This window comes from Anas acuta, chromosome 1 (genome assembly GCF_963932015.1).
Source record: "Anas acuta chromosome 1, bAnaAcu1.1, whole genome shotgun sequence".
Lineage (NCBI taxonomy): Eukaryota > Metazoa > Chordata > Aves > Anseriformes > Anatidae > Anas > Anas acuta.
The window spans coordinates 17122123-17148531 of record NC_088979.1 but is presented as its reverse complement, the minus strand read 5'-3'; the positions used below and the strand labels follow the sequence as shown (position 1 = coordinate 17148531).

Genomic DNA, 26409 nt, shown 5'->3' with positions numbered 1-26409 from the left:
TTATCACATCTCCCATACCATACTGGTTCAGTTCAGCCTCATAGCTTTGCCAACCTTACATAGAATTTTTGGCCTCCATTTTGCCTCCCAGTATTACAAGACTCCTCTCTGAGTCCTCTGCAAATTTATTTCCATCCTGGAGTTAAGCAACTATTTAAGCTACAGAGCAGAGCATTTTCTCAAAAAACAACTACCTCTAAAACACTACACCATACAAATAATGCAAAGTTCTATGCTTCACTTCTACACTTTCTCCAGAATTACACATTCAACATACTAAACTGTGAAATTTCTACCCCCTTCTTTTGCCTAACAACAGTGAATCAATGCTTTTTTAGACTTCCATGAGCCAACAAAACTCAATAAAATCTGACATTAGTACATGAAATATTCCAAAATGATACTAGCCAGTACCTAGTAACTTGTAAACAACTGCACACCAACATCAGTATTACAGAGGCTATTTCCTGTACTCATGTTCCATGGATTCTTTATACATAATAAAATCATTATACATGTTAAACCCTGTAGAGAACTTGCACATAAATCCATTTGTTATAAGTGCATGTTTCAGCAAGCAATATACAAACAGTAAGCAGAAATAAATCAATTCCTAATCCTTGCTGCTCTGTATATTTCAACCGCAAGCCTTCAGTGCTTACACTAAATTTAATAAAGGTTTGTGTAGAACTTCATACAACATGGCATTGCAGGAAAAGCATCAAACAATTAGAATGCCCCTAAACATACTTCCATACTAGTAAAAGACATTTCTAAGAAGGCTTGCAAATGTTACCTGGCCACTGTTGCTGGTATATCTCACACCAATACTTCCTTACTGAGAGGATGTCTTTTAGGAGTATACTACTACAGTCAGAGCCATAAGCAGCACAACTTGTTGGATCTTTTATAATTTGAAAGACATAATTCATAAGTTCCTGGCATTCCAGTCTGGGTCCTCCTATGGGAAAAAACAACGGTAGACTCTAATTAATCCAGAGCGTGCCAAATAAACGTGGAATGAATTGCTTGTAAAATGAACATTTCCGTGTTTACTTAAAAATAAAACTACAGTTCAGAAACCATTCTGTTAGAGAACATCCACTTAAACTGCTTCTAAGAATGAAATTATGCATGAGAGAGGAGAGGATACACCAGTTATAAGCACACTGAATAATCAGAAAAAGGCACCACTAATCATGAACAAGGACAGAGACACAAAGGACTAACTCACATGAAGATATTTGAATTATAAATGTCTGGAAGCAACCAAGATGGATCCCACCCTGGCAACTCATTTCAGGGAAGGAATTTGAAGTTTAAGGTAAGGCATCAAAACAAAACAATTTTATACAACCATTTATTACTGACTTCTATTAGCATGTCTGATGAAATATTTGACCAGGCTGCCAATCTCTTGCATCCTCTTCTGTCTGGCACTTTGGGTTGAAGCAGATGCATTTGGTTTTGTCAGTCTGAGATTTTCCATTTCTTTCTCGAAATATTTCTTCAAGACACTTCAAAAATATAAGAGATACCAGTGAAAGATCTGCAAATTTATGACTAATAAAACAGGTAAATGTTTTAAGCCAGAACATTGGCGCTTAACCTTTTCACTTTTCTAATTATTAAAAACTAAAAACAACAAAAACTGGTTTATTTTTTTTAAGATAACTCAAAAGCAACATGTACAGGAACCAAACTTTCCTATTATCTTTGCATGATATTACATACAACATTTTTAATTAGAAAAAATGCAATACCAAGTTTTTATTTATGATACAAAATTATACCACAAAATAATAATAGTCCCTTCAAGTCCTAGTTCTCTATCATTTGCAATTAAAATACAGCATGAATAAACTTTTCACTCGTTTTGTTACTGCCAACTACTGTAGAATTTCTGTCCTACTACTTGTATTTAGTTGAAAGTCCAGTTTTGTATTCTCATATGTTACTGGTCATCCCAAAAGCAACATAAAAAAATTGTCAAATACTTCTCACACTATTAGTGGAACATCTAAGAAATGAGAACTATTGAAATATTGTCCAACTAAAAAACACGCTGGAAAGCTGCCTAGACATCAGCTTATGAAAACTAATACTTTAGATGTACTTCTAACATGAAATTAACATTGGGCTCAACTGCTCTAAGAACTTAACAAAATCCCACTCAGTCTTTCCTTGTAGTATACCTGAAGCAGACTATTTCCAACATGGGCCTCTACAAACCGCACAGCACAACTTTAATTGAAAAGCCACAGACCTTCCATTGTGTTTTGAAGAATTAAGTAACACTAACAATTCTGATGAGCTATCTCCAATCTACATACAAACTATACACTGAAAATCAGACACAGAGAATTTCAATAAACAAAAGTAACTACTAGTTTTGTATGAAAAATCAACTACCTAATTAATAATTAGTTTCCTAGTGGTTAGATCTACAGCACTGTCTGCATCTGGTACGTGTTGCACTGAACCACTTTAGCTCCTTGCGAGAGAGACTAACATAAGTCATTTCTTGTTTACAAACCAAAAAGAAATCTGAATCAATCTGCAGAAGTATTAATATAAGCCTGATGAACAAAATAACGATGTTCCATGCAAGAGAACTTTGATCTGGACAGGAAAAGGAAACTACCTAAACACAGCATCCCAGTTGAGTTGGTTTCTTTGCCCAGAATCAGAATTCTGGTCCAGTTGGAGAACTGTTTCAGGATCACGGAGGAGTCGCTTGAAGTTTTCGATTTCATTCTGAAAATTTATTTCAAGAAGATGAATTATTAATGGTTCCCTTTGTTGCTTTAGGCACACACACCAGAAGAAAACTTGTTACCCTTCGCTCTGTAGCTCTCTCACTTTCAAGGCGATGACAGCACGTAAGCAGATCACGCAATGCAGAACTCCTGGTTCGGCTTAACATTTGTGTCTGCAATCAAAAGTAAAGGATAAAACACTAATTATTTTATTTAATACAAAGCCAAGCCAACCAGTTCAAAAAGTGGGAACACGATATATTTAAAATTCAATGTTCAAACACAACTACGGTGTTACTTCATTAAAAAGTTGATTCATCTCTGGGTCAGTCTTACTGCTCATGAGACTGAAGTAGAAAATCTGATGTCAAGAACGGAGGCTATTCCCACAGCAAACTGTCCTAGATAATAAGAGCAGAGGCCCCCTTCACACCACTCTGACTTATTTTGTTTCTGTGAGTGACAGCAGAGCAGAGCTGGTCAGACAATACTGAGTGAACTATCAAGGGTAATAGAATAACACAGCTGAAGACAATCAGACAAATTCCTCATTTTCAGCAGTTGGCCATTACCAGAAGCACTCTTAACCAGCTGCCCGGAGAGGGGAGCACTGTGAAAAGTCTCTTCCTCTTGAATATCCTCCATTTCTGTGGGTACACGCCACCATATCAGCTAGCCCTTTAGGTCTTGCCTTGCCAAAGGATGTTTGAGTACCAATCATACGGGGAAACAACTTTCTGCTTCAGTGGCTGCTTAAAAGTATGCCTTATCTCCTTTACCAGAGATAGGAATTTGCTAAATCTTGTATTTCTCTTTTTTGGAAGATTATGCTGATCATGAAAATGGCGCTGAATACAACTTCATGCTTCTGCTTTTTACCACTTGAGGCCAGATACAGAGGAGCTCTGCCTGAGAACGCCAGGCAGACCCGCTGAGCCACCCCCAGCCGCTGGGAACGGGCACCCCGCTCACTGCCTCCTGAGCTGAGAGCACAGAAACACCCGTTTAGACAAACAAGGCAATTAAAACTTTAAAGACCTGCTGCCTTAGCCCACATCCATCCCCCCGGGCATTCACCAGAAAGCGAGGCAGGACTTTAAAGCCTCACAACGTGTTCGTGCCCCCTCGGTGCAGGGCGGCTGAGGGCGCGCACGTTGCGGGGCCCTGAGGGGGCCGAGCCGCCAGCCCCCCCCCACCTCACCCCCAGCAGCTCCCCCCTGCCCCTCAGAGCCCCCACCAGGCCTGGGCGCCCACCTCTAGCGGGCAGCAACGGCCGCGGAGCGAATCCGGAGCGAAACCGGAGCGAAACGGGTGAGCGGGGCGGAGCTGGAAACGGATGCAGGAGGACGGCGGGTTCCGGCGGAAAGGGCCGGGCGGGGCGCTGGGGACGGAGGAGTTTCGGCGCCTTGCCCTCCTCCGAGCCGCGCTGAGCCCCCCCGAGGGGACCCGAGCCTTCCTCCTTCTGCTCCTCCTCCTCCTCCTCGGGCCATGCTGCTGCCGTCCGACGTGGCCCGGCTGGTGCTGGGTGAGTGCGGGAGGGCGGAGGGAGGGGGCGCCCGCCCGGGGCCGGGGGCATCGTTGGGGGGCTCGGGGGGACCGGGCGGGTCCCCCTCAGGCTGGAGAGGGGGCGGTGGCTCCCGGTGTGTCCCCGCTGGGGGAGGTTTGGGGAACCAAAAGGGAGATGAGGGGAGTTTATTCCTCTCCCACACGGTGCTGGTGGCTGGGGAGGCAGCACTCAGCCCGGTTGGTGTTTACTGGAGCCTTACAGTAAGGGTGCCAGGGCATGGGTGGTTTTTAAAGGACCTTATGGCTTGGGGTGTCTGGGTAATGGGAAAATGGGAGCAAACAGGCAGAAATCCAAAAATTAGACCTCTGCAGTATGAGGTAGGTGAGCTGTGAGCACCTGTTGGCACGGGTCACTAGGATTTCTTAGTGTCTGCATTGTCACGTCTTGTATCCAGATGTTCAGCGTTTTTCCTATCTAAACCCATTAAAGCTGAGTCTTTTCTGCAGTGTTCCCATGGCTCTGTTTATTATAAATGCTGCCCAATGTGTTGAGAACTGAGGCTAGTAAGAGATGCCTTGTGGTGGTGAACTCACAGAGGATTTTTATAAACTCCCTGCGTTGTAAACGAAGAACTCAAATTACCCAATAAAGATCTGTCACTGAACTTTCCTATCACAAATTGGTTGAGTTACAGGTGCCTGGGCAAACACCTTATCTCACAGGCTTGACAGAGGCCCACAAACATACTCGGTAGAAAATCTGGGCAATGGCACATCCTAGGGACGGTCCATCCCATCCCATCCCATCCCATCCCATCCCATCCCATCCCATCCCGCGCCTCCTGTGCCACAGTGCGTGCATCGTGCCCAGAAAGCTTCTGAGCAGCCGAAGTTGTAGAACAGGACGTGCCCCGTAGTTATTTCTGTCCTCTAACAGGGATTCCTCATCCATGAGGCATCCCTGGGTTGTGAGAGGACAAACAGGCTTCCAGTGCAGTTCTTCCATCTTATTTTTTTCTCTAGCCAAGCCTTTCTGTTGCTGTGAAGGGTGGTGAATATTAGGTTAAGAAACAAAACTAAATTGATAAGAAAAGATCACCCAGAGAAAAATGCAGAAGAAAACTATTTTTTTCTAATTAATGTGAGAGAGAGATAGTACTATGGGTTAGACGTGTGTTTATGTTTCTTAAGATGGAACAAAATATTGACTCATTCCTAGTTCAGAAGGTACTCAGCCTTTTGTGCCTTTAATTTGGTTTTGGCAGTGTTGAAGGCTGTGTGATGTTACAGAATTGTAAAACACGTAAGCGTTTAAGCTCAGATGCCCAGAAAAAAATTGATACAGACATTTTTTAAAGTTTGGAAGGCCTTATTAAGCAGGACGTTGGTGTATGCGGCTGTCATCCCTTGCGTAGTGTAGTAGCAGTAGGTTTGAGAAAGAACAAATGCAACTTTTTATGTAATTGTCCAGTGGAGTTTGATTGTAAGAACAGCCAGACCAGCACAGATCAAAGCTCCTTCTGACCTAATACCTTATCCTCATGGTTTAGTGGGTATGAACGAGGCTGGCAGATAACTGTATTTCCCCAAAATATGCTTACAGCTTTTAGCAAGTTTGAGAGTTTTCTAGCAAAATGGGTTTGAAAAATGAAATTGGACAGCCCTTCCATTTCTGCAGGTCCAAACACCTTTTTTTGCCAGGTAGGCCAGCTCACACATCATGATTAAACTCATGGTTTTTATTCCCAGACTGCTTTTAAAGTTTGCTTATTTGTTGGAAACACGGACAAGAGCTTTATGTCTCAAGTAGGATGTTTTTTTCTTTCTATACTTAGATCTTCCAAAAGATGTTGTGTCCTCATACAAACTCCAGGCAGCACTTTTCTGTAGGCATTCTTGAACTGAGGCAGACCAATTGGGGTTTCTACATAAATACACATATTTTACATTGTATAACGAGTTCCGTATTTTAACAACTCTTTCAAACATTTCATGTTCAGTTCTGCTACAGACAAGAAAGAAAAGACATTTTCTTTGTGGGTCTTTGTTCTAGAATCCATCATTCAGATTGAGCTATTTTTATCTTTTAGTGCGTAGAGTACGTGAAGATTAAAGCAAACTCAGAAAGCTTGATTGAAACCAAACATATTTGCTGAGGATTGTAATTTTGGAAAAGTAATTTTTTTTCAGTATTCTTCCTGTTAGCATAACTATTGAGTTCTGGGATGTATACTGTTCAAATGGCAGCTAGTGCATCTATTCAAAGTGAAATTATTGTAACTGAGGGGTAAAAGCCTTTTTTGTTGTTGTTAATTTTCATACAATGCGATTATTTGAAAAAATGAAATACAACTGTAACGACTGCATATTTTACCTGTTTTGAGATAGGAAGGTGGGTGCAGAGGTATTGTTATATAGCACTGCATTTTATTAGTAAAGTACTGTATAATTCCTTTTAATTATGAAACTGAGGTGGGTGCTCAGTGCATTGAATGTTTAATCTGCCAGCCTGTTAAGCCAAGAATCCAAAATTGTTGATAGTGCCCCCTTTCCAGTCTTCAATGTTCGTAAATACGGTGTAGTGTCAATAATGGTTTTTGTCCTTTGTTGTTATAACTATTAAAGGAGTATTTTGTGAGATACACACTCTTCTATACTAATTCTGCTTTCCTTGTCCAACATACAGATCTTACCAAATTATTTCAGCGTTGTACGCAACTGGTTATTTTAATGTTTTGATACCTATGGAACAGAGATAATGAATGAAATAGAACATTTTTTTAATCTGATTTGTTGCAGGGTATTTACAACAGGAAAAACTTCTAGCTACCTGCCGTGAATTTATTTTAGAAAGCTCGGATTTGAAAGAATACGCGGAGCACTGTACAGAGGATGGGTTTATTCCAGCCTGCTTGCTGGTGAGTTTTTATTTGCAGAGCAGCAACTTAAATTATCCTACATCTATGGAAAAGTATATTGACATTTTTCAATGTTACAATTACTTCTTGAATGCCATTTAAAATAATGATCATTTGTTCTATTTTTTGGCATCCAATGGTATCAGCAGTTACTTTCTCCTTTTTAAGTGTAAAATACGCAAATTGTGTTTGACATTTTACATTAAATCTGCTTTGCAGCTTTGAGGATTGATTGATATAAGGGTGTTGTGAGGGTTTTACTCATTTCAGGGCTGCTCTTGTTATTTACTGAAGATTGCTTTCTTATCCTAGATATAGCAGCCCGTAATGTGCCATTTCATGTAAATACTAATTTAAGCAAGCTAACTCAATTTTATCTGAGAGCACCAAATTTTGATGACAGATGTTTTTTTCATGTTCCTTTTTGCTCAGTATCATGTGTTTTGTCCCAGGTGAAATGTGGAACTTTGGGGAGGAATCAAAATACAGGGGGTAGCTATATATGTAGATCTGTGCATTTAGCTGCAGGGTGACTAGATATTTTGTATTTTTAATGTATATAAAACGAGATTTTTAATATAGCATGCAAATTGTGGGTTTTGCATATCAGCCTTTAATGGTTGTATGTTTTCCTGTTTTCCATTTCATTCTAATAATATACCAGTTATATTGTGGTCTGGTGTTTTATCCACAATATTCAAAATGTGTGGAATGTTTTTTCTGATGTTTGAGGTCTCGATGTGTCTGTTCAAAACAGACTTTTGAACCTGTTTCATTTACAAATGTTTGGTCAACTGTACTGTGGTGGGATGGAGTGGAGACAAACCTATGGCCAGCAAGAGTTAGGAAAGAAAACAGTGGTAAATAGAGATTATGCAGGTGTTTTTGTTTGTTTGTTTTATTACTATTATTGTTGTCAGTGGAAAGATTTTTCTTGTTTTTCATAGGAAAGTGGTAATACAATAGTGTCTAAGAAAAAAGTTTCACTGGAGCTCAAAATACTTGCAATAAAGGGATTTGTTTTTTTCTTGCACTACAGAGTTCCCTCTAGCAAACAAGACAAGAAGGTACAACAAATGACAGTGATAACATGAAAATCTTGATTCTCTTCATTTCTCTTAAAGTAACAGAATAAGTAAATACGATACAAAAGTTAATTTGGTGTGACTGTTAAGAATTTTACTTGAGGCAGAAGTTCTTTTCACGTTTGCATCGTAATGTGAAGTGTTCCAGTGTGGTACCTACTCATTAATCTGTCAGAGCTCTTCTTCATCATCTGCTTGTGTCTTTATTCCGTAATAACAAGGATGACCAGAGGGTATGCAGGTCTGACTGCTCTACCTTCGTTGTGCAATAATATCATCTGCTGCAAATTTTGTGTTTGCAATGGCATTTTGCTCCATAGATTGCTCTCTGCCTAGTTTGGGACAACTCAGTACCAGCTGAGAGCATAGTTCTTGTGTTGAGGGTCAGCATAATATAGTCTTCTGAAGAACTACCTGAATATAATGTGATGTAGCAGTTGAAGTACAAGTAGAAGTGAAGGTTCTAAGATCTGTGTTTTTTTTTTCCAGTCCTTGTGTGGAAAAAACTTGACAACTATTCTGAATGAATATGTAGCCATGAAAACAAAAGGTAAGTCTTTGGGGTGAGATTCTTTTAAAAATCTTTGTGTTTATTTGTTGTGAACATCCTTGAGGAAAAGGGTAGTATCTCCACCTAGATTTGGACTTTGAGCGACCCCCATCTATGCTTGAAGTTCAAGGTTTCCCTGTTATGCAGATTATCAATTAGAACAGCATCGTGTGAGCAAATTATCTTTCTTTGCAGTTTCCAGCCTAAGTATTCTTATTTCAAATTTGAATAAAGCACGGAAATATAATGAAGTGTTCAGAATATGGAAGATCACGTTTGTAAAGTTGAACGGTTTATTGTGAGATAAATAATGAGGAAGAATCCTAGGGTGTGAAATGCTTCTTGTCTTGTTTTTAAAACTGATTAAAATGAATTCATAGTAACTTTTTTATATTTGAATATTAAAGAGAGAGAACTTTTTCTATTCAGTTTTTTAAAATGGTTATTGAGCTTCTGTTGCCTAATCTTAAAACTTCTGATATATGTTTTGTGATTAGATTTTTAGCAGTGCTTAGATTCAAGACTAATTTAAGAAATAGCATGTTTGCATTTCTTTCAAGTGTGTTTTTCCTTTCAAACCATGTTTAATAGAAATGGCAATTAAGACACAAACACACTTTCTTTACAATCATTTGCACTTGGCACCTTGAAAAACACTTAAATGAATGTGCTTACTTCCATACATTTATACTTCAATGTTATGTATGTCAGAAGTACCAAGTGTATTTACTTGTTTGGGTGACAACTTAAAAGAAACCTTTACTTTTAAAGGGCCATGTGCAAAGTTACAATTTTCAAAATCACATAAGTGAATTCAGAATATAAATCCCATTTTCAGAATTAAGTTAGAAAGTTAGCATGTGTTTGTCCAGATACCAAAACCGCATGCAGATTCCATTGAGGATTACTATTTTGAAAGACTTTCCTCAGTTTCATTTAGGCTTCTGAAACTGAGAAGCATATCCATGCATGATGAGTGTATGATCACATCAAATTAATTTTGTTAAATTAGGAGAGCTCTCTAATTACCAGAATATTGAGAAGGCAAGAAGATACCTAAAACTAGATGATGCCTGAATCACACCATTATTATTATTTTGATTATGATTTCACTTTTTCTGAGTGTGTTACCTGTTTTAGATACTTAAAATGTGTGTTGTTTTTTTTGTTTGGTTTGTGTTTTTTCGTTGTTGTTGCTTATTTGTTTTTGTTTTTTATCTTTTGCGTTAGAAACAACACATGAAGTTCCAGCGATGATGTCATCTCTGTGGAAAAAACTAGATTACACACTTTCTCAGATCAGGTAATAAAATTTTGAAACCAAAAAAAGTAAAATGTACTGTAAGATTGAGGTCCTATGTTGATCAACTCTCCTTATTGTATGAGAATGGTTTTGATATTTATTGCCTCTGAAAGATGGTGAGAGATAGGAGGTATGTGAGAGTTGGTAATTGCGTGTATGTTTCAAGACAGCTGATAAGGAGGGCATTAGTACGGTTTTATACGTGGCCTTCCTGCCATAAAGCAATATGCTATGAGTCATATAGAATCCGATACCATTGTGGTTACTTGATCAAAAACACATCAGTAAGTGTCATTTGAAGAATTTGTGACCATTGTTTAAAATAATAAAAATAACACTAGTAGATTGAAGCTCTCTGAAGAAATGCTTGACTGGGACCAGACTGACATTTACTGCATGATATCATCACAACATGTAGTTGAGTGCTTTCATGGTGCTTCTTTAATTTATATCGCCTGTTTTATTTTATAGGAGCATGCAGAATTCCACAGGATTTTCTGCTAATCAAAGGAGTAAGTAACTGAACCAATTGCATGGGATTAGTAGGCTTTATGTTTGAATGATCTGTTTTGGTGAAGAATGAGGGAATGCTGCAGCAGTCAATAACTCATCTTTACCCTTAAAATATTGCCCAATCTCTAATGCAGTGGTTTTTCAACATGTCTGCTGTCGCCAGTACAGTTCATGGATTACTGTGATGGTCAGGAAAGGGAAGTCAGAAAAAACAAGCCTTTTGCAAGGGGCTTAAATTCGCTATATAGCATTCTTTTCTCTGCTGAAAACTTTTTAGAAATTTACACGGTTAAAAAGTCTGAAAACTGCTGCTTCAGTGCTGCAGCTGTTGATTTAAATTGTGGTTCACAGAGGAACTGAAAACATAACCATAAGGCCTTATGATGCAGTTTCAATTCTGTAGAAGGTGAATATAAAAATGAATGCCAAATTTAAAATTTGTTATATACATACAAATATACGCCTAAATAAAATATGAATATAGTGTTCTTTGTAACAAAAAAGATACTTGCTCTATCTAGAATTGTTTCTTTCAATACAAAAACTGCCAAATGAACAGTTAAAAGGGCAAAGTTATTTAACTTGAAAATAGATTTTCTCTCTGTAGTACAGCTGAGTAACCAGTATGGGGAAAGAGAATGTGAGATATAGGTAGTGATTGCTTTTGGATCTGAGGTTCACTGCATTGGGCAGCATGCTCTTATTTAAATTTGTGAGATTTGGTCTGATAAATGCAGACATCTATTGGCTTAACTATTTCAGTTAAGGTCAGTTAAGTGAGTTGAATATTATGTAGGAAAATGTCATTTTGGCATGATTTACTCTTGTAAATATTTAAGCAGTGACAGAAATTGTAACCATGCTTGTATAAGTTGTCTGTACTTTGTGAATTATTTTATCTCAAACATGTAACACAGAAGACAAAGGCATGTATTCCTTACTTGTTAAGTTTCATAAGGTAGTTGTTGATGCACAGAAAAGTTCCACTGGAGCGTCTGTAATTAGGTCTAAAATTACTATATTCAAGGACTAATTATTGGAATTCAACAGCCTTTTTAAGATCATTTATCATGTTTTCATCTTGTCTTTACTTTCTCCAGCACGTACTAGAAGTGGAATAGTAGAAATGAAAAGACAGAGAATGCTTCAGCAATCAGCCCCTCCAAATCCAGGATTATTATCTGTAGCCCATCAGTCAGTGCCACAGAATTCCTCTTCTATTGTACCTCCTCAAGTTATTCACAGGCCAGCAATAAATCAGAATATATCACAGGCAAGACTGAATACATTGTTTGTACACCAGTCACAAACCCAAGAAAACAAAATCAACAGTAAGTTGCACTCTATTTTTCTCTAAAATGTGTTTTTTTTTGTTTTTTTTTTTTCTGTGAAAAGTCTATGGATATAGGTGAATTTTTGCAGAACTGGCACTAATCATCTTCCATTGAAAAAGTTTTAGAAAATTCCTGCTTTGTTCCCTGGTTCTTCAGAATAGTTCAGGAGATTAAAATAAAAGGAGTACCCAAAAGAGAAGTGGCTCTTGCATCCTTGCTTACTGATGCAGGTTCAGAGATAAGAAGTGCATCAATTTGTCGTTATTGTATTATGAGTAATCACCCTCCCCCAAAACACTTGTTTTAGCAGAGAAGATGTGATTCTTCTCAGGATGTGTTTAAAAGTAGTGCCTTATTTCCATGACAATACCAAATTATTTTCGATGAACACCCAGGAGTTCCCTGGAACATATTATATGTAGATTTCTTCAGTGCCTTAAGAATGTCGCGGGAAGAAATACTGGCATCATGGTTGTTTTCTTCCCTTATAAAGCAGGAGATTTCATACACATTCAAGTTCCAACAACACAGGAACGAAAGCTCCATTCAAATTTGCTTTCTCCAGGAAGACGGAAAAGGTAAGCAGCTCTTCTGGATGACTTAGAGATTAGGCAGTGTTGTAATCTTTAGTGTAATTTTTTCCAGGTGGTGAATTCTTTCAGATTTAAGACCAAATTTAAGACAGTGGCCAGTGTCTGGTGTTTCACCAAGGAAAGTCAAGTCTAAGAACTTAATCCTAGACTGGTGCGAGGCTGCCTGTGCTCCTTGCATATAGCTGATCTGTATGCATTGGTTGATCTATATGATCATTGATTTAGTTTCTGAGATAGACAAATAAACATGAAGACTGAGACTTAGTACTCCCTCCAAAATATCCTTACCAATTATGAAAATTCTAAATATTGTTGTAAATGTATGTTTGGTCTGTACTTAGAAAAACTATTGGCTACAAAAATTCAGTAAAATTTTTCATAATCATACTAAAAGCGGTGTAAAATATCTTATCAGGGTTGTCAGTTGCTTATCAGTTTTCCAGATCCTTACTCATTGTTACCTTTTCAGTATCCTCTTGATTCCTGTTTAAGTTCTTTATATGTGATTTAATGCTGATGTTGATCGATGGTTTCAAAATAGTCTACACTCATATACATGTACACTCACATAGGTCTCATGTAAAAAAATATTATGTTTCATATTTGCCATCTAAATGCTTATGCAAACTAACATTTGGTTGCCTTTTTGACAAGAGCTGTACCGCATTACTTTCAGTGGTGATGCCAAAATATTTTTCATAAGTGCCAGTAAAGTAGAACTTGTGCCACCAGTTAAAGTAGTGTGTACTGGAGGGAAAAAATAGTGACCAGTGGGCATGAAATGCAATTTGCCATTGTGCTGTTTATCCACGATTTTTGTGTGTTTGCTTGTAACCTTTATGAATTCAGACGCAATATATACATACAACATGTTGAAGCAAAGATAGGGCTTTATTGTATTTCCAATATGTAGTTAATTTTATGTTGATTAAAATCTTTGATTTGCTAATAAGGAAGAGAGATACTTGATTTAGTGACTGTTAGCTCTGTTGTTTGCTATGTTCTCACAAAACATGCCATAAATGTCTTGGAATGTTTCAGTGAATCTCAGAAGAGGAAAACTATCGCGACCTCTGGGCCTCCTTCAGCAAGTAGAACTTCTCAAGACCCCGATGAAGTAGTAACAGAAAAAGAAAGTGAGCCACTTGAAGAATTTATAGATGGTAACTTCCCAGTGAGTATATGCTTATGAAAGGTATTTACATTTAAGATCTAATTTCAGAAAGCAGAACTAGTCTTTTATGTGTCATTTATCATCAGTATTATAGCAGTTAACTTTAGAAGTTAAATAAGTCATTGTTCTATATTTGAACCAGCTCTGTGTGCTGAGCTAGTGAGTGTGGCATGGGTAGGTAGAGGCTTTTTTCCTCGACTTACTGGCTTTGCTAAAACACCTCTAAGCTGTCAGAATGCAGTATTTATTTAGAAAATGAAAACCAGAAACCACAATAAGACTTGCTGTACTTGAGGAGAGCAGAAGAAGAGGAATGTTTTGTGATGCTTCTCATAGAGGTGTCATGCAGTCATAGATCGGCTGTCCTGGTGGAGTGTAAAGATGAAACAGGCAGAAGTCAGTCAGTTCCTTCAGAAAGAGGAGGAGTTTGTACTAGTAACACAAGAAATGGTTAAAATAGTTTGTTATCGCTGTCTGCTGTTTCAAAGAGTGTTCTGTGTGTTGAGTTGATTGATTTTACAAGTAAGTTGGAAATTCAATTTCTGGTAATAGTAAGAGTGAAACCTGACAGCTTTAAAACTCTGTGTTCCAGCAACTGGTTATTGAAAATGCCAGAGAAAAGATCCTGAGCAACAAATCTCTTCAGGAGAAGCTAGCTGAGAACATCAACAAAATCCTGGGCAGGTAATAAAAAGGACCTCTAACCTTCATATGTACATTCATTTGATTAATTTTGGAGTTCTGAACTAACAATGGCTGTGTTCCAGTGATGGCAACGTCACTCAGGCACCCAAACAGACAGACAGTGGCCCAGCAGAACAAGAGACATCAATTGATGAAATTCTTGGACTTCAGGTAGGTGTGGATCACTCTATTTACGTTTTTTGAAGACCAGCCATATGAGAATGAACAGTTACAGGGACTATGCTGAACTTCTGCCTACTGTCCAGTATCAGATTGCCCTCCTCCCTCTCACACTTTGAAACACAGCTAAGCCTGTCTAAAGGATAAATTCTGCCTGAGAGGCTATCCCGCAACTTCCCTTGCCTAAGGAGAGTTCAAGCCAGTTGTATGTTTGCGAAGTAGAGGAATCTGTTTTTTAATTGTCTAACAGTTCTCTCTGTCTTGTCTTTTCTCAGGGTGAAATTCATATGTCAGAAGAGGCTATACAGGACATTCTGGAACAGACAGAATCAGATCCAGCTTTTCAGGCACTCTTTGACTTGTTTGATTATGGTAGGCTGTATTACTCTCAATCGTACAGTTTCATGTAGCTGAAATTCTGTTTTTGTGCTGGCTTAGTGTGTTATTAGTGTGTTAGTGTGTTACTTAGACTCTTCTGTTATAAAGGTTGATAGTCCATACTTGTTTTTTCTATTCTACTGTAATTTTTTTTCTATTTGTTTTATCAGGGATATCCTCACATAAAATTGAAGGAAGTTTCCATGCTATTGGTGGATTTGTAATGAATTCAGAAAAATGTTTTCCTTTGAGTTTAGGATGGCATTTCTTGAATTTGAAATCTATGCGCTTCATTTAAAATGCAATAATTACATGTGCGTAAAATGACACTCCTAATCATTCTTCATGCGTTATTTTTAAAATAGGGAAGAACAAGGTAAACAAGAATTTACCTGCTGGTATTTCTGGTCAGAGTGGGGTAGAAAATACAATCCTGGTGGATGAGGACAACCTAGAATCACTTGAAAGTTCTTTAGGAACAGAAGAAACTAGTAAGTATAGGTTTGTCTGTTCTTGTTTTTTCCCCTCGTTTCCCCTAGAGTCTCTTTTAGTCTGTTCATTTTTCATTATGAGAGTATTTTCAGACAATCCGATTGTACATTTCAAAATCTTTATATTTTCAGTGGTAATGTTTACATTGCATGGACATACACATGTACCTGGTCTGGTAGAAAGTTTCAGGCTATTGAATTTAACAGCAGACCATCAGTGTACTTACAAGTGGTTAAGCTCCTAAATGAAATCAGAATATCTGTAAAATTGTTTTCTAATTCAGAACAGAGACACATTGCAGTTCTCACCATGGAGCACATAAATACAAAGATAATGTTTTTTTGTCTAGCCATATAACTATTTTCTCTCTTTTCTGAAATCTGTTGGTTAATTAATCCCCCAAATAGTCATACTCTGGACAAAAGGTATGTTTAGAAATAGAGCCAAAAGGTTTTTATCTTGAGATGCTCTTTGAGCTTCTGGAAATCTGATTTAATGACCTGAGCCATTTACTTACTATGTATGTGCTTATTATTTATGCTCAAAATGAGTTACCAGGTTGCCCAATATGTGTAATCTTTCTGTATGTTTCATATATTTTTCACTTGGCTCAAAAGTAGGGTTGAGCAGCATTATACCTACTTAGTTTTGTGTGACACATCTTTCCATTGAAGTGAGTAATCAATTCTAAAACCCTGTAAAAGGATCATCTGTTGTAATAAATATGAAACCAACGTAGTCTCTGTTTTTCAGGTGATAATTCTAGAGAAGCACTATCCTGTAAAGGTTTTCAGTTAGAAGAAGTGTCATGTGCCTTGAAGAACACCATTAGTGATGATGATACAGTGAAGAAAAATGCAACCAGTGAACAATTGCATGGAAGTTGTAGACCAAGGAAGCAGGCTGATGTACTTAAAACTGTTACCCCTGAACATATTGGCGAGCTTGAAATTGCTTTTGACTCTGTGCCTGTTTTGACTGAGCCTGACAAGAGGCAGATTCCTGACAGTGAGTGTAGCGAACACTGTGGAGATGCTTATGATAAAAAAGAGTCGCCTGCACTAGTTTCTGAAAGTGAAAAACCTATGGAAATTGGAAAGGGCACACTAAGTCATAGTGTACAAAATAGTCCTAATTTAGAATACGTTCATTCTGGTAGTCCGCAGATTTCTTTGATTTCATTGGAAGAAGGTTCTACAGCCAGTGAAAACAGAATGCAATCTGGAAGTAAATGTTGCTTATCACCAGATACGTCAATATCTGAAAAAACACTTACTAAAAGCCCTTCTGATGGAAGCCCTGGTCACAGTGTACTGCTGAGAAAAAATAATGCACCAATTTCTGGCCCGTCAGCAGATGCAGGAAAAGAACAGCCTGTAACAAACGAGACAGCTCCACTGCCTAGTATTTTACAGGAGAACTCCAGCCACCATGCCAATCAGCAGGAGCGGAGTATGCAGTCAGACTGTGCTGCAAGATCTGCAGTGAAAATTCCAGATCTTGCCAAAACGGAGTTGCAGCTTGAAGTTGTTGACACTTCTAACAAACCATACTCAAGTGATCAGCTCGATAATCCTAAGAAGGATTTTAACCTCCCTTCAGGACCCTCAAACTCAGAGGGAGCACAAGTGGAAATGCAGGAACCTTCGTCTTCTACAAAAGTAGATGCTGATAATATATATTTCTCTCCTGGTGCTGAGGCGTGTACAGAAATTCCTGTAGTATCCACTGAAAATAACCTTACTACATCGGAAATATGCCACTCTCCTCTCCCAGAAACGGCTTCCTCAACAGATGAGTCGAGTACTGAAGCCAAAAGCGTAAGTGGTGTATCTTCCAGTAGCCAACCAATGGATGTTGATCCTTCTAATATAATGTCCCTGAAGATCATCATCAGCGATGATCCCTTTATTTCTTCAGACACGGAGTTAAATAATGCTGTTTCCAGCATCACAGGAGAAAACTTGCCAACCATCATACTGTCTTCCCCAGCCAAATCCCCAACTAAAACTACAGGCCTGTCCAAATGCCTCACTTCAGAGGATGCAGAAAAAGGTGTGGACTCGGCGGAGCAGAATCTTCTCGTGCTCAGACCGAAGGATCCCGTGGCCACCTCTGTTAGCACTCCGAGTGAGGACTGCACGGTTCTTTCAGTTGCAGGTACAAGTAATCTTTCCAAGGAAGGGGGATTTATACAGTTGATGCCAGCAACAAGCACAGCGTTTGGCAATTCCAACAACCTTTATATTGCCACCTGTGTGACTGATCCAGCTACCTTGGGCACAGCTGTAACACCATCAAACGTGGTTGTACTGCCTGGCAATTCCATGCCTCTTGCTGCCCAAGCTCCAGCAGCAGTACAGCAGTTACGGACTCCTCCCAGATCCAGCAGCACCTTTGCAGCAAACCAGACCGTCTCCCCAAACTTCCCACAAGGTAAGTTCATTAGTAAAAACAACTGGAAGCGTGTTCTCTATGTAGCATTTCTGTTCTCTTTTTTTGTAAGTGCATTAGAAGTAAACTGAATTTTTAAAGACTGCTCTGTCTGCCCCTTGAAACTAATATGTTGTATGTTAATTGCTATTAAAAATGAAATAAAGATAAGGCAGTGTCATTGACTATGCTGCTTTGAAAAAAAAACATCCTCACATTTCAGAAGTTTAAATCATGTAAATTTAGCAGTGCTAAATTTAGGAGGGGTACCTTGGCTTGCACTAGATAAGATGCTTGGTTTTTTTTTCTGCTAACTTTGCCTTAACTTGCTAAATAAAGCAGGCTTTTTATTTGTTTTAATAAGATAGTTGCTATAAGTAGAATGTTAGGGATATCCATGTTTACCTTAGGTAACTGCCTAGATGAAGACAGTCCTTCTAAAATTACTGCCTTGTTTTATATTGTTTTCATTTTTCCAAAGGCCTAAAATACAGTGGAAGTGTATTTAGACAAATAAATGTAAATGAGAGTATAAAAAAAAAGATAATAATTATAAGCATAATATAATGTATAATAAATATATATATAGTGTATATATATAAGTAGATTAAATTATGAATATAAGTAATACAAATAGAAGTATAACATTATTTCTTTCCATAATCAATTTTTTTTCTTGGTGTGGGCGTTTATATTGCTACATTACTTAACGTTTTTAAAATGCTTTTAAAAATGTTAAGCTAACCATAAACTAGTTACAATCAGCACATTCACATTATTATTTTTTTCCAAAACTGAAAGCTTGTCCCAGTTATTTCTGTGCATAGTCATTTCTTGTGGTCAGAGATCGGTTCAACAGGTGTTGATCGGTGTGCAGGGTCTTAAGATTGCTGGCGTTTCAAATCATTAGGGCTTCTTAATGCAGCTATTAGTTATATTTAGTTGTTTTTTGTTGTTGTTGTTTTTCATAGAGAGAAATAAGTTTGTTAATTCTTCTGCATTTTACTTTAGTTTTTTCCTGGTGATGCTCATGTAAGCAAAGAACCATGGAATAAATTTTTCTTTCACTTTTTATAATTCCCATATGTCTGGCAGCTGGAAACACAACTTACTAGCAGAACTGATGTAAAAGAACTATTTTCATAGAATCATAGAATATCCTGAGTTGGAAGGGACCCTTGAGGATCATCAAGTCCAACTCTTGACACCGCACAGGTCTACCCAAAAGTTCAGACCATGTGACTAAGTGCACAGTCCAATCTCTTCTTAAATTCAGTCAGGCTCGGTGCAGTGACCACTTCCCTGGGGAGCCTGTTCCAGTGTGCAACCACCCTCTCTGTGAAGAACCCCCTCCTGATTTCAAGCCTAAATTTCCCCTGCCTCAGCTTAACCCCGTTCCCGCGGGTCCTGTCGCTGGTGTTAATGGAGAAAAGGTCTCCTGCCTCTCGACACCCCCTTACGAGGAAGTTGTAGACTACGATGAGGTCTCCCCTCAGCCTCCTCTTCTCCAGGCTGAACAGGCCCAGTGCCCTCAGCCGTTCCTCGTACGTCTTCCCCTCCAGGCCTTTCACCATCTTCGTAGCCCTCCTCTGGACACTCTCCAACAGTTTCATGTCCTTTTTATACTGTGGTGCCCAGAACTGCACACAGTACTCGAGGTGAGGCCGCACCAGCGCAGAGTAGAGCGGGACAATCACCTCCCTCGACCTACTAGCGATGCCGTGCTTGATGCACCCCAGGACACGGTTGGCCCTCCTGGCTGCCAGGGCACACTGCTGGCTCATATTCAACTTGCTGTCTGCCACGACCCCCAGATCCCTCTCTTCTAGGCTGCTCTCCAGCGTCTCATCGCCCAGTCTGTACGTGCAGCCAGGGTTTCCCCGTCCCAGGTGCAGGACCCGGCACTTGCTCTTATTGAACTTCATGCGGTTGGTGATCGCCCAGCTCTCCAACCTATCTAGATCCCTCTGCAAGGCCTTTCCACCCTCAACAGAGTCCACAACTCCTCCAAGTTTGGTGTCATCAGCAAACTTGCTCAAAATGCCTTCTATTTTAATCGTGATTTAAATAGGAACTTGAGGTTAAATAGCCCAAATAAGTCTTGCTGGGCTTTATTAAATGATCTTAAACCACTAATTGACTCCAGTCTTCATGCGCCATATGTAACACCTCTTACCAGGCAGAATAAACATCAGATACGTATATGCAGACCAAACTAGCCTTCCCCAGCTTGTGTGTGCTTGTACAGGGAAGGTGTTGTGGGTACAACGGAAGGGAAAAAATGCTGCTAACAACTTGCAAGCATGGTAATTGTATGCAACAGGATGCAAATAATAGTTTCCTTTTGCTAAGCAGCAAAACAAACTATTCAGTGTTAGTTTTTCTGCTTTTTGTAAGTTACTTTAATTCAAAGTTCAAGCCTTAACATAGATGTGTTATACTTCAAGCTGAATTTTGAACCATTTCTTACAAAGAAAACCAGAGTTTAATTGAAGAATTCAGTTGAAACTAGAAATAACTCGTCCACAGCCTGTTTTCTGGTAGTAATATACACTAACAACAATGATTTTTCTTCTGAAAAGACAGAGCTTTTCTTGCTACAGGTGTAACCGTGCATAACTTTTAGGAAATCCTGTTTTAAAACTTTTCTTTTTGCTTTCTTGTCACCTTCACAAATATTTTAGTTTCTGTACGGTGTTAATACTTTGATATTTTTTAGGTTCTGCCATCATAATTGCATCCCCAGTGCAGCCCGTTCTGCAAGGCATGGTGGGAATGATCCCTCTCTCGGTGGTAGGACAAAATGGAAATGCTTTCTCAGCCCCTGCCCGCCAGGTACTGTGTCATAAAGGAATCTTTTTCTCATCAAAATTAAAGCTGAAGCCTTTTGGTGAATCATAATGGAATATTTTGATTCTTCTAAGGTTCTGCATATGCCTGTCGCTAATCCGGTGTGCAATAGAAGCATCCCCAAACTTCCCATCCCTCCCAAATCACAGAAGATTACTGGAGCAAGAAACAAGACCAATACAGGTACTCACCTTGTGTTCTTGAGAAAGGCAGAAGAAAACTTTAGGCTCCAAAAACGTGTCAGTTCTGAGTGATTACATTTTTGTAAATGTCAGCGCTTCTCTGCCCAGTAACTGCTGGGATGGCTTTGAGAGAGGCCCATACCTGTGAGCAGTAATTGTATCTGCTGCATTTACAAAGAAAAACTCCCAGCATATTGGATTGTTCCAGATTTGGGATCGAGCCTATTTTGGAAATTTAATGCTTAAAGACTATTGCAGTTTAAGAACAATAGTTTTCTTTATATTTCTGATTCTTTTTCATCTCCTGGGTTGTAAGTACAGCCTACTGCTGCCACTGAAACCAAGCCACAGAAAATATGGACTTCATTAGAAGAGCAACAATCTTAATCATTTATTAAGGAAAAATGTTTAATAGATATGTTGCATATCTATTACCAAAACTGCATTCTGCTGCCTGTTTTCTCTTTCTGGTTTCAGGTGTACACTTCTGCGTATTCGTTTCATTGAAACGCTCCTTCATTAATAGCAAATTCAAACAAGACTAGAGTTAGAGTTATTTCTTAGTATTGGGAGGAGGGTGAGAAAAATACTTTAAAATAAAAAATAAATTGAGTTATAAGGACACCCGGCATATTAGCCCATCTACCTCTTGTTAAAAAGGATGGGCTTAGGGATAAAAAATGAAAACAGAATGAAGTCACAAATTAAGAAAAAGCCTAGGATGGCGTAGTGAGGCTGCATTCAGGTTCGCTGATGGATAACTGAGAGTTCTCTGTAATTACTTCCCTTCTGCTTGGAAATGTTGGCTCTGCATTTGTAAGTCCAGTTTAACTGTTTTTGTCTTGCCAGGCCTGTCTGTTACCCAGGCGTAGACAGCAAGCTTCTCATTTACACTTAGTTGGTAATACCTTTGCTGAGCTAGGTATCTGTAAATGTTAAAATTATGAAAAAGTTGCAGTGTTGTTGCTGTGTTTTTATTGATTCTGTCAGGTGAAATGTAAATTGTACCGACTGTGAGATAATCTCCAAACATTGTAGTTTACTAATGGTTTATCTGTTCCAGGAAAACTGGTAGCAAGTGTATCAGAGACTTTGAACCATACGAGTTCTCGAACGCAGCGGTGAGTAGCACTCGGTATTCAAACCTGCTTCTTTTTCCTGCCGTGCATAAGTAAGTCAGCTTATTAAAAATAAACATACCCAGGCATACACATGAAATTCACGCATGTGAAAATTAGCACTTTTAGGAAAGCCACGAAAGCAAAAGATTTGATATAATGTTTTGATAATTCAGCTTCCTGTTAATTGTAACCAATCTCCAGACATGGTTTGCATAGCAGAGGGAGGAAAATGTTTCTTGCAAAGAAATGTAATTTGTCATTTCTGCTCTGTCCTTTGTCCTATCTCAAATTTCATAGAAATAAATCAAACTGCTACCACTCACACCTTCTGGACCGTGCCAGAGATCCCAAAGTTACCATCCCAGTACGGCTTTTCCTCTTATAAGCCATTAGAGTTTATGTTTTCATGGGAGAGAATTATTCACACACCTAAATAAGCATAAGCCTTTTTTGGGAATGCAGAATAAGCCAGGAAGAGGGCACAAACACAGCAGTGGTATGAGCTGGCACAGCAGAAGCGTCTTTCTTTGGACATCTGGTAATTTTTTCACTCTGTTGGGGCTGTTGTCAGGTGGAGACCAAACCCTATGTTTATTTACATAATGGGGAGGGCTTTAAACAGATTTTGGGGTCAACTTCTAGCCAGCTGAAATGAACTCGTGCAGTAGGAACAAGTGTGTTGCTGAGGTATTTTCATCTCACTTTCAGGACAGGAAACCCAGACAAGCTTATCCCTGCAGAACTAGGAAGGAAGGTGGAGGAGAACTTGCTTGCGGTACCGGTAGAGAGCACAAGCTCCAATTCAAGACAAGAAAGTCACAGGAGAGTGCTTTGCTTTGATACCGTCCTACCGACTCCAGGAGGGAACGCCCAGGTTCAGACTGCTAAAAGTTTGCCCCAAAAAGAAAGAAGTGAAAACACCCTGCTTGCTGTTGACTCCGCACCATCCTCGGCTAAAGCACAGGCTGCAAAGCGAGAGAAGGATAAGACACTGCCGAGAATTCTGTGTAAGCCAGAAGTAAGCAACAGAAGCACATCCACAAAGGATCCGCAGCCCGAGCGGAAGGTGGTAGCTGCGGGGCTCCCCTTAGATCCCTTCCACAAGACCACAGCAAATAAAGAGAATGAACTGCGGAGAGATGCTGATGAGAAGCAGAAGAACCAGGACCCGGCCAAACTCTCGAATGGTCAGCAGAGCGTCAGCCTGTGGAACGAGAAGACGGTCGCTGCGGTGCAGGACCTGAACAAAAAGCAAGGGTCGCTCTCAAACGGGAACAGCAAACCTGCGGCCCCCGCTTCTCTGTCCTCGAAGGAGCCGAAGCGAGAAGCAGCTAAAGCTGCCAGCCAGAGCCTCTGCCTGCCAAGTCCGTTCACTAAGCAGTGCATGGAGATGTTGCCGGACATCCAGTGGCACAGCCCTACGAGTAAGGCGGTTGAAAACAGAGAGTTGCCAGTGCCCCGTACGCCGTCCGGAGTTGGGGACAGGCACACGGATGACCCTGCAGACAGCGTGAGGACGCCGACCTGTCAGCGCTTCAACGAGGACAGCGCAACCCCTCGGATCATGGTCCCTCCTGCCACACCGGACCTGCCCGCCTGCAGCCCCGCCAGCGAAACGGGCAGTGAGAACAGCGTCAGCATGGCTGCGCACACGCTGATGATCCTGTCGCGGGCTGCCATCGCAAGGACTAGCGCCGCGACCCCTCTGAAGGACAACACGCAGCAGTTCAGGTCCTTAAGGAGCATGGTCAAGAAGAGGAAACTGGAGGACTTGAGTGAGGGTGAGAGGAATTCTCGTTCTGCAAACAGAAAAGACCTTCAAAGCTCTCCCACACCGTCAAAGAAGAAGAAAATAAAGGCAAGTACGGGCATTATCTGATTTAAAGTTTTAAATATGTTAGACATATAGATCTAATCTATAGTGGTTCAGAGGTGCTAGTCCAAGTCCCTGATACCCTGTTTATGCTTGTCAGTTACTAACTTTGCCTCAAGCCCGTTCTGAACTAACAGTTTTCTTAAGCTTAGTGTACCTGCAGATACATGTAACTAACTCGCATTGCACATGTCTATGAAAATTAAATGAATTCTCATAAAAGATTGAAGTTAGAGTTTAGAAATTCAAAGTTTCTAGATTGAAGTTGGAAATCAGACCAAACTCAACCTAGGCCTTACTAAACTCCAGGCTGTTCTTGCATCCTCACTCCCCACCACGACTGTGAACCCACATTTTGTGTGTTCCCAGTCCTCGTAGCATGGAACCTTGCCTTTGTCTCAGGGATTTGATTGAGTGGTAAATAGCAAAGGTGCAGTGAGACAAGAGAAGGTTGTATATGGAAGTAACCAAACAGGAGACACGGTAAAGCATTGTAGTGGCCATACCTAGCTGTAGCATACCCCTGAGCCACTACAAATGCAGAATGTTCGCTCACCCATGCTGTGTGCATTAGAAGAGCCGGAGGAGGCGGGCCTGCCAGAAGTGTGGGTGGGCTGCTGCTCAAGCTGAGAACTGCAGTCACTCCTGGCCCGCAGTCAGGCACTTGTTACACCAGGGGCACACGAGTGTTTACACAGCTCACTGCCTGGTTTCTGAGTGAGCTTTGCATGGTTATTTCTACAAAGTACGTGGAAGGATGAGGAAAAAGGAAGGCTCACAGACTGGTTCTGCGTGCCCAGGTTCTTCGCATTTAACACAGCTCTTCTTTTCCTCTCCTACAGAAAAAGAAGCTACCGAATTCTTTCCCAGAGGGAATGGATGTGGACAAGTTCTTGTTATCTTTGCATTATGATGAATGAAAAAAAGGCAACGTGAACTGTGACCAGATAAAGCTAGGTATTGTTATGCTGAGGATTTGCATGAGAACTTACATGTAATTCTAAAGGGTGAGTTGCACTTCCAGTGCACTGAAGTTTCACTTTATAGCAAAATCATGCTCTTTCTGAAGCAGGTTGCTAAGTGTAAATATTGCGTTGGTATATGTTTATTTTTGAAAAAGCACTTGCATAATTACAGAGCCATTTAACTTGCAAAGTTGTAAATTTGTATAAATGTAATGTAAGAAAGGTTGTATGTTTCCTGTTACACCGTGTTGTCTGTGTTCTGCTGCGTTCTCTGTTCACCACATGAATTGCTCAGTCGATTTACAAAAAGGTTGTGGATTTGAAGGCGCTGTTTGGAATTTGCTGTTCTGACACCTGACAGTTGACTTGGCCAATTTCCATTGTCTTGTTGAATCCTACAGTAACTTACCCTTCAGCTAAAACTGGCTGGTACTAAAATTCTGTTCTCTTGGAACTGTCAAACCCCGGTTGTAAGGCTTTAAATGAGTTAACAAAATGAGTTAACAAAAACACCAGTAGCTAAATGTGAGGCCAAAAAAAAGCCACCCAAAAGCACTTCTGATCTCATGAAGCTTTTCCCAACCAGTCTTTGAGATAAGATTTTTCATTTGTATAGTCCACATGTTTAAAGTACTTTTAGGATGTATTTTGAATGCAAAAGCTATTTTCAAAGTACTTCCAGTATGCATAGTTCAGCTGCAGCTGGACAAGGATTTCAAAGTGTTCTACTGCAAACACAAGTTCTTTCATCCGTCACTTTTGTTGTTAAGAAAGCATTTGTTATTATGCTTTTAATCAGACACAGTAAAATTTGCATCCTTCTGTTGAACATAGACCTCCTCATAGCTATTATATGGATTGTTCAAATAAAGAGATGCTCGAGCTACATTTTCAGTACGAATTAGCATGGCAGAAAACGACCCCTCTAAGCCTTGCTCCAGTACTGCAGAATTTCCTTTACTGGTGTTTCTTCCTTTGTTCTCCAGTTGTCGAGTTCTTAACGCAAGTTCTCTTGTAAGAGTTCTGTACAGCAACAGGGCAATGTTTCAGACAGTATACAAGGATTCCTAAGGAACCAGTATTATGCAGTAGATGTTTATATTAAACCCATCCAGTAACTGAATACTGCATAGCATTTACAGCTTGAATAAATATTTTTGTTTTAATGAAAAGTGTGTCTCGTTTAATAGTTTTACATCAGCTAAGCAACTTCGGGGATACTGTATAGAAGTGTTGTGTTGCCATAACCCAGTCATGTCTGAAAACAAGGGCTTCAGTATTAAACACTCAGCTGTAACAGCAGCAATTGGCAGGGGCTAGAGCAAGCAAGCGAAAAAAAAGCTTTTTCAGCGCCTAAGCTGCTGTAATTTGGGTGAATGTTTTTTTTTAGATTAATAAAAATCAACTTTCATCCACTTTTTTTTATTTGTAGCATTTAAACACCATTGCTCATTTGCTATGTCTTCAAGCATCTGATAAAGAGGACTTCCTGATGAAATTAATGGCAAAATAAGAA

General features: G+C 39.6%; 2 protein-coding genes across 5 annotated transcripts in view; one reads left to right on the top strand and one right to left on the bottom strand.

The window, feature by feature from the left end:
• The window catches only part of ATM (ATM serine/threonine kinase), a 68539-nt gene extending 64402 nt beyond the window's left edge, over positions 1-4137 (bottom strand). For 2 of the 3 annotated variants that reach the window (XM_068670401.1, XM_068670417.1), the window contains exons 1-5: positions 4014-4137; positions 2840-2932; positions 2645-2757; positions 1372-1517; positions 797-961 (exon numbers count right to left, since the gene is read on the bottom strand). In XM_068670401.1, coding sequence (XP_068526502.1) covers positions 797-961; positions 1372-1517; positions 2645-2757; positions 2840-2926 — 511 coding nt within the window. In that variant the 5' untranslated portion in view covers positions 2927-2932; positions 4014-4137. Of the gene's footprint in view, positions 1-796; positions 962-1371; positions 1518-2644; positions 2758-2839; positions 2933-3996 lie in introns of all 3 variants that reach the window. The other variant, XM_068670410.1, reaches the window with a different exon arrangement.
• NPAT (nuclear protein, coactivator of histone transcription) lies at positions 4103-26065 on the top strand. 2 transcript variants are annotated; one of them, XM_068670449.1, is made up of 18 exons: positions 4103-4284; positions 7065-7183; positions 8758-8818; positions 10049-10121; positions 10593-10633; positions 11735-11965; positions 12465-12546; positions 13603-13735; positions 14328-14419; positions 14503-14590; positions 14875-14971; positions 15343-15468; positions 16223-17905; positions 20622-20737; positions 20827-20935; positions 21998-22055; positions 22764-23913; positions 24771-26065. In XM_068670449.1, the coding sequence occupies exons 1-18, from the start codon at positions 4248-4250 to the stop codon at positions 24846-24848; spliced, it is 4374 nt and encodes a 1457-aa protein (XP_068526550.1). In that variant the 5' UTR covers positions 4103-4247; the 3' UTR covers positions 24849-26065. The 2 variants fall into 2 exon arrangements, with proteins under 2 accessions (XP_068526550.1, XP_068526540.1); XM_068670439.1 differs by having other exon boundaries at positions 12462-12546.
• Positions 26066-26409: the final 344 nt, after the last annotated feature.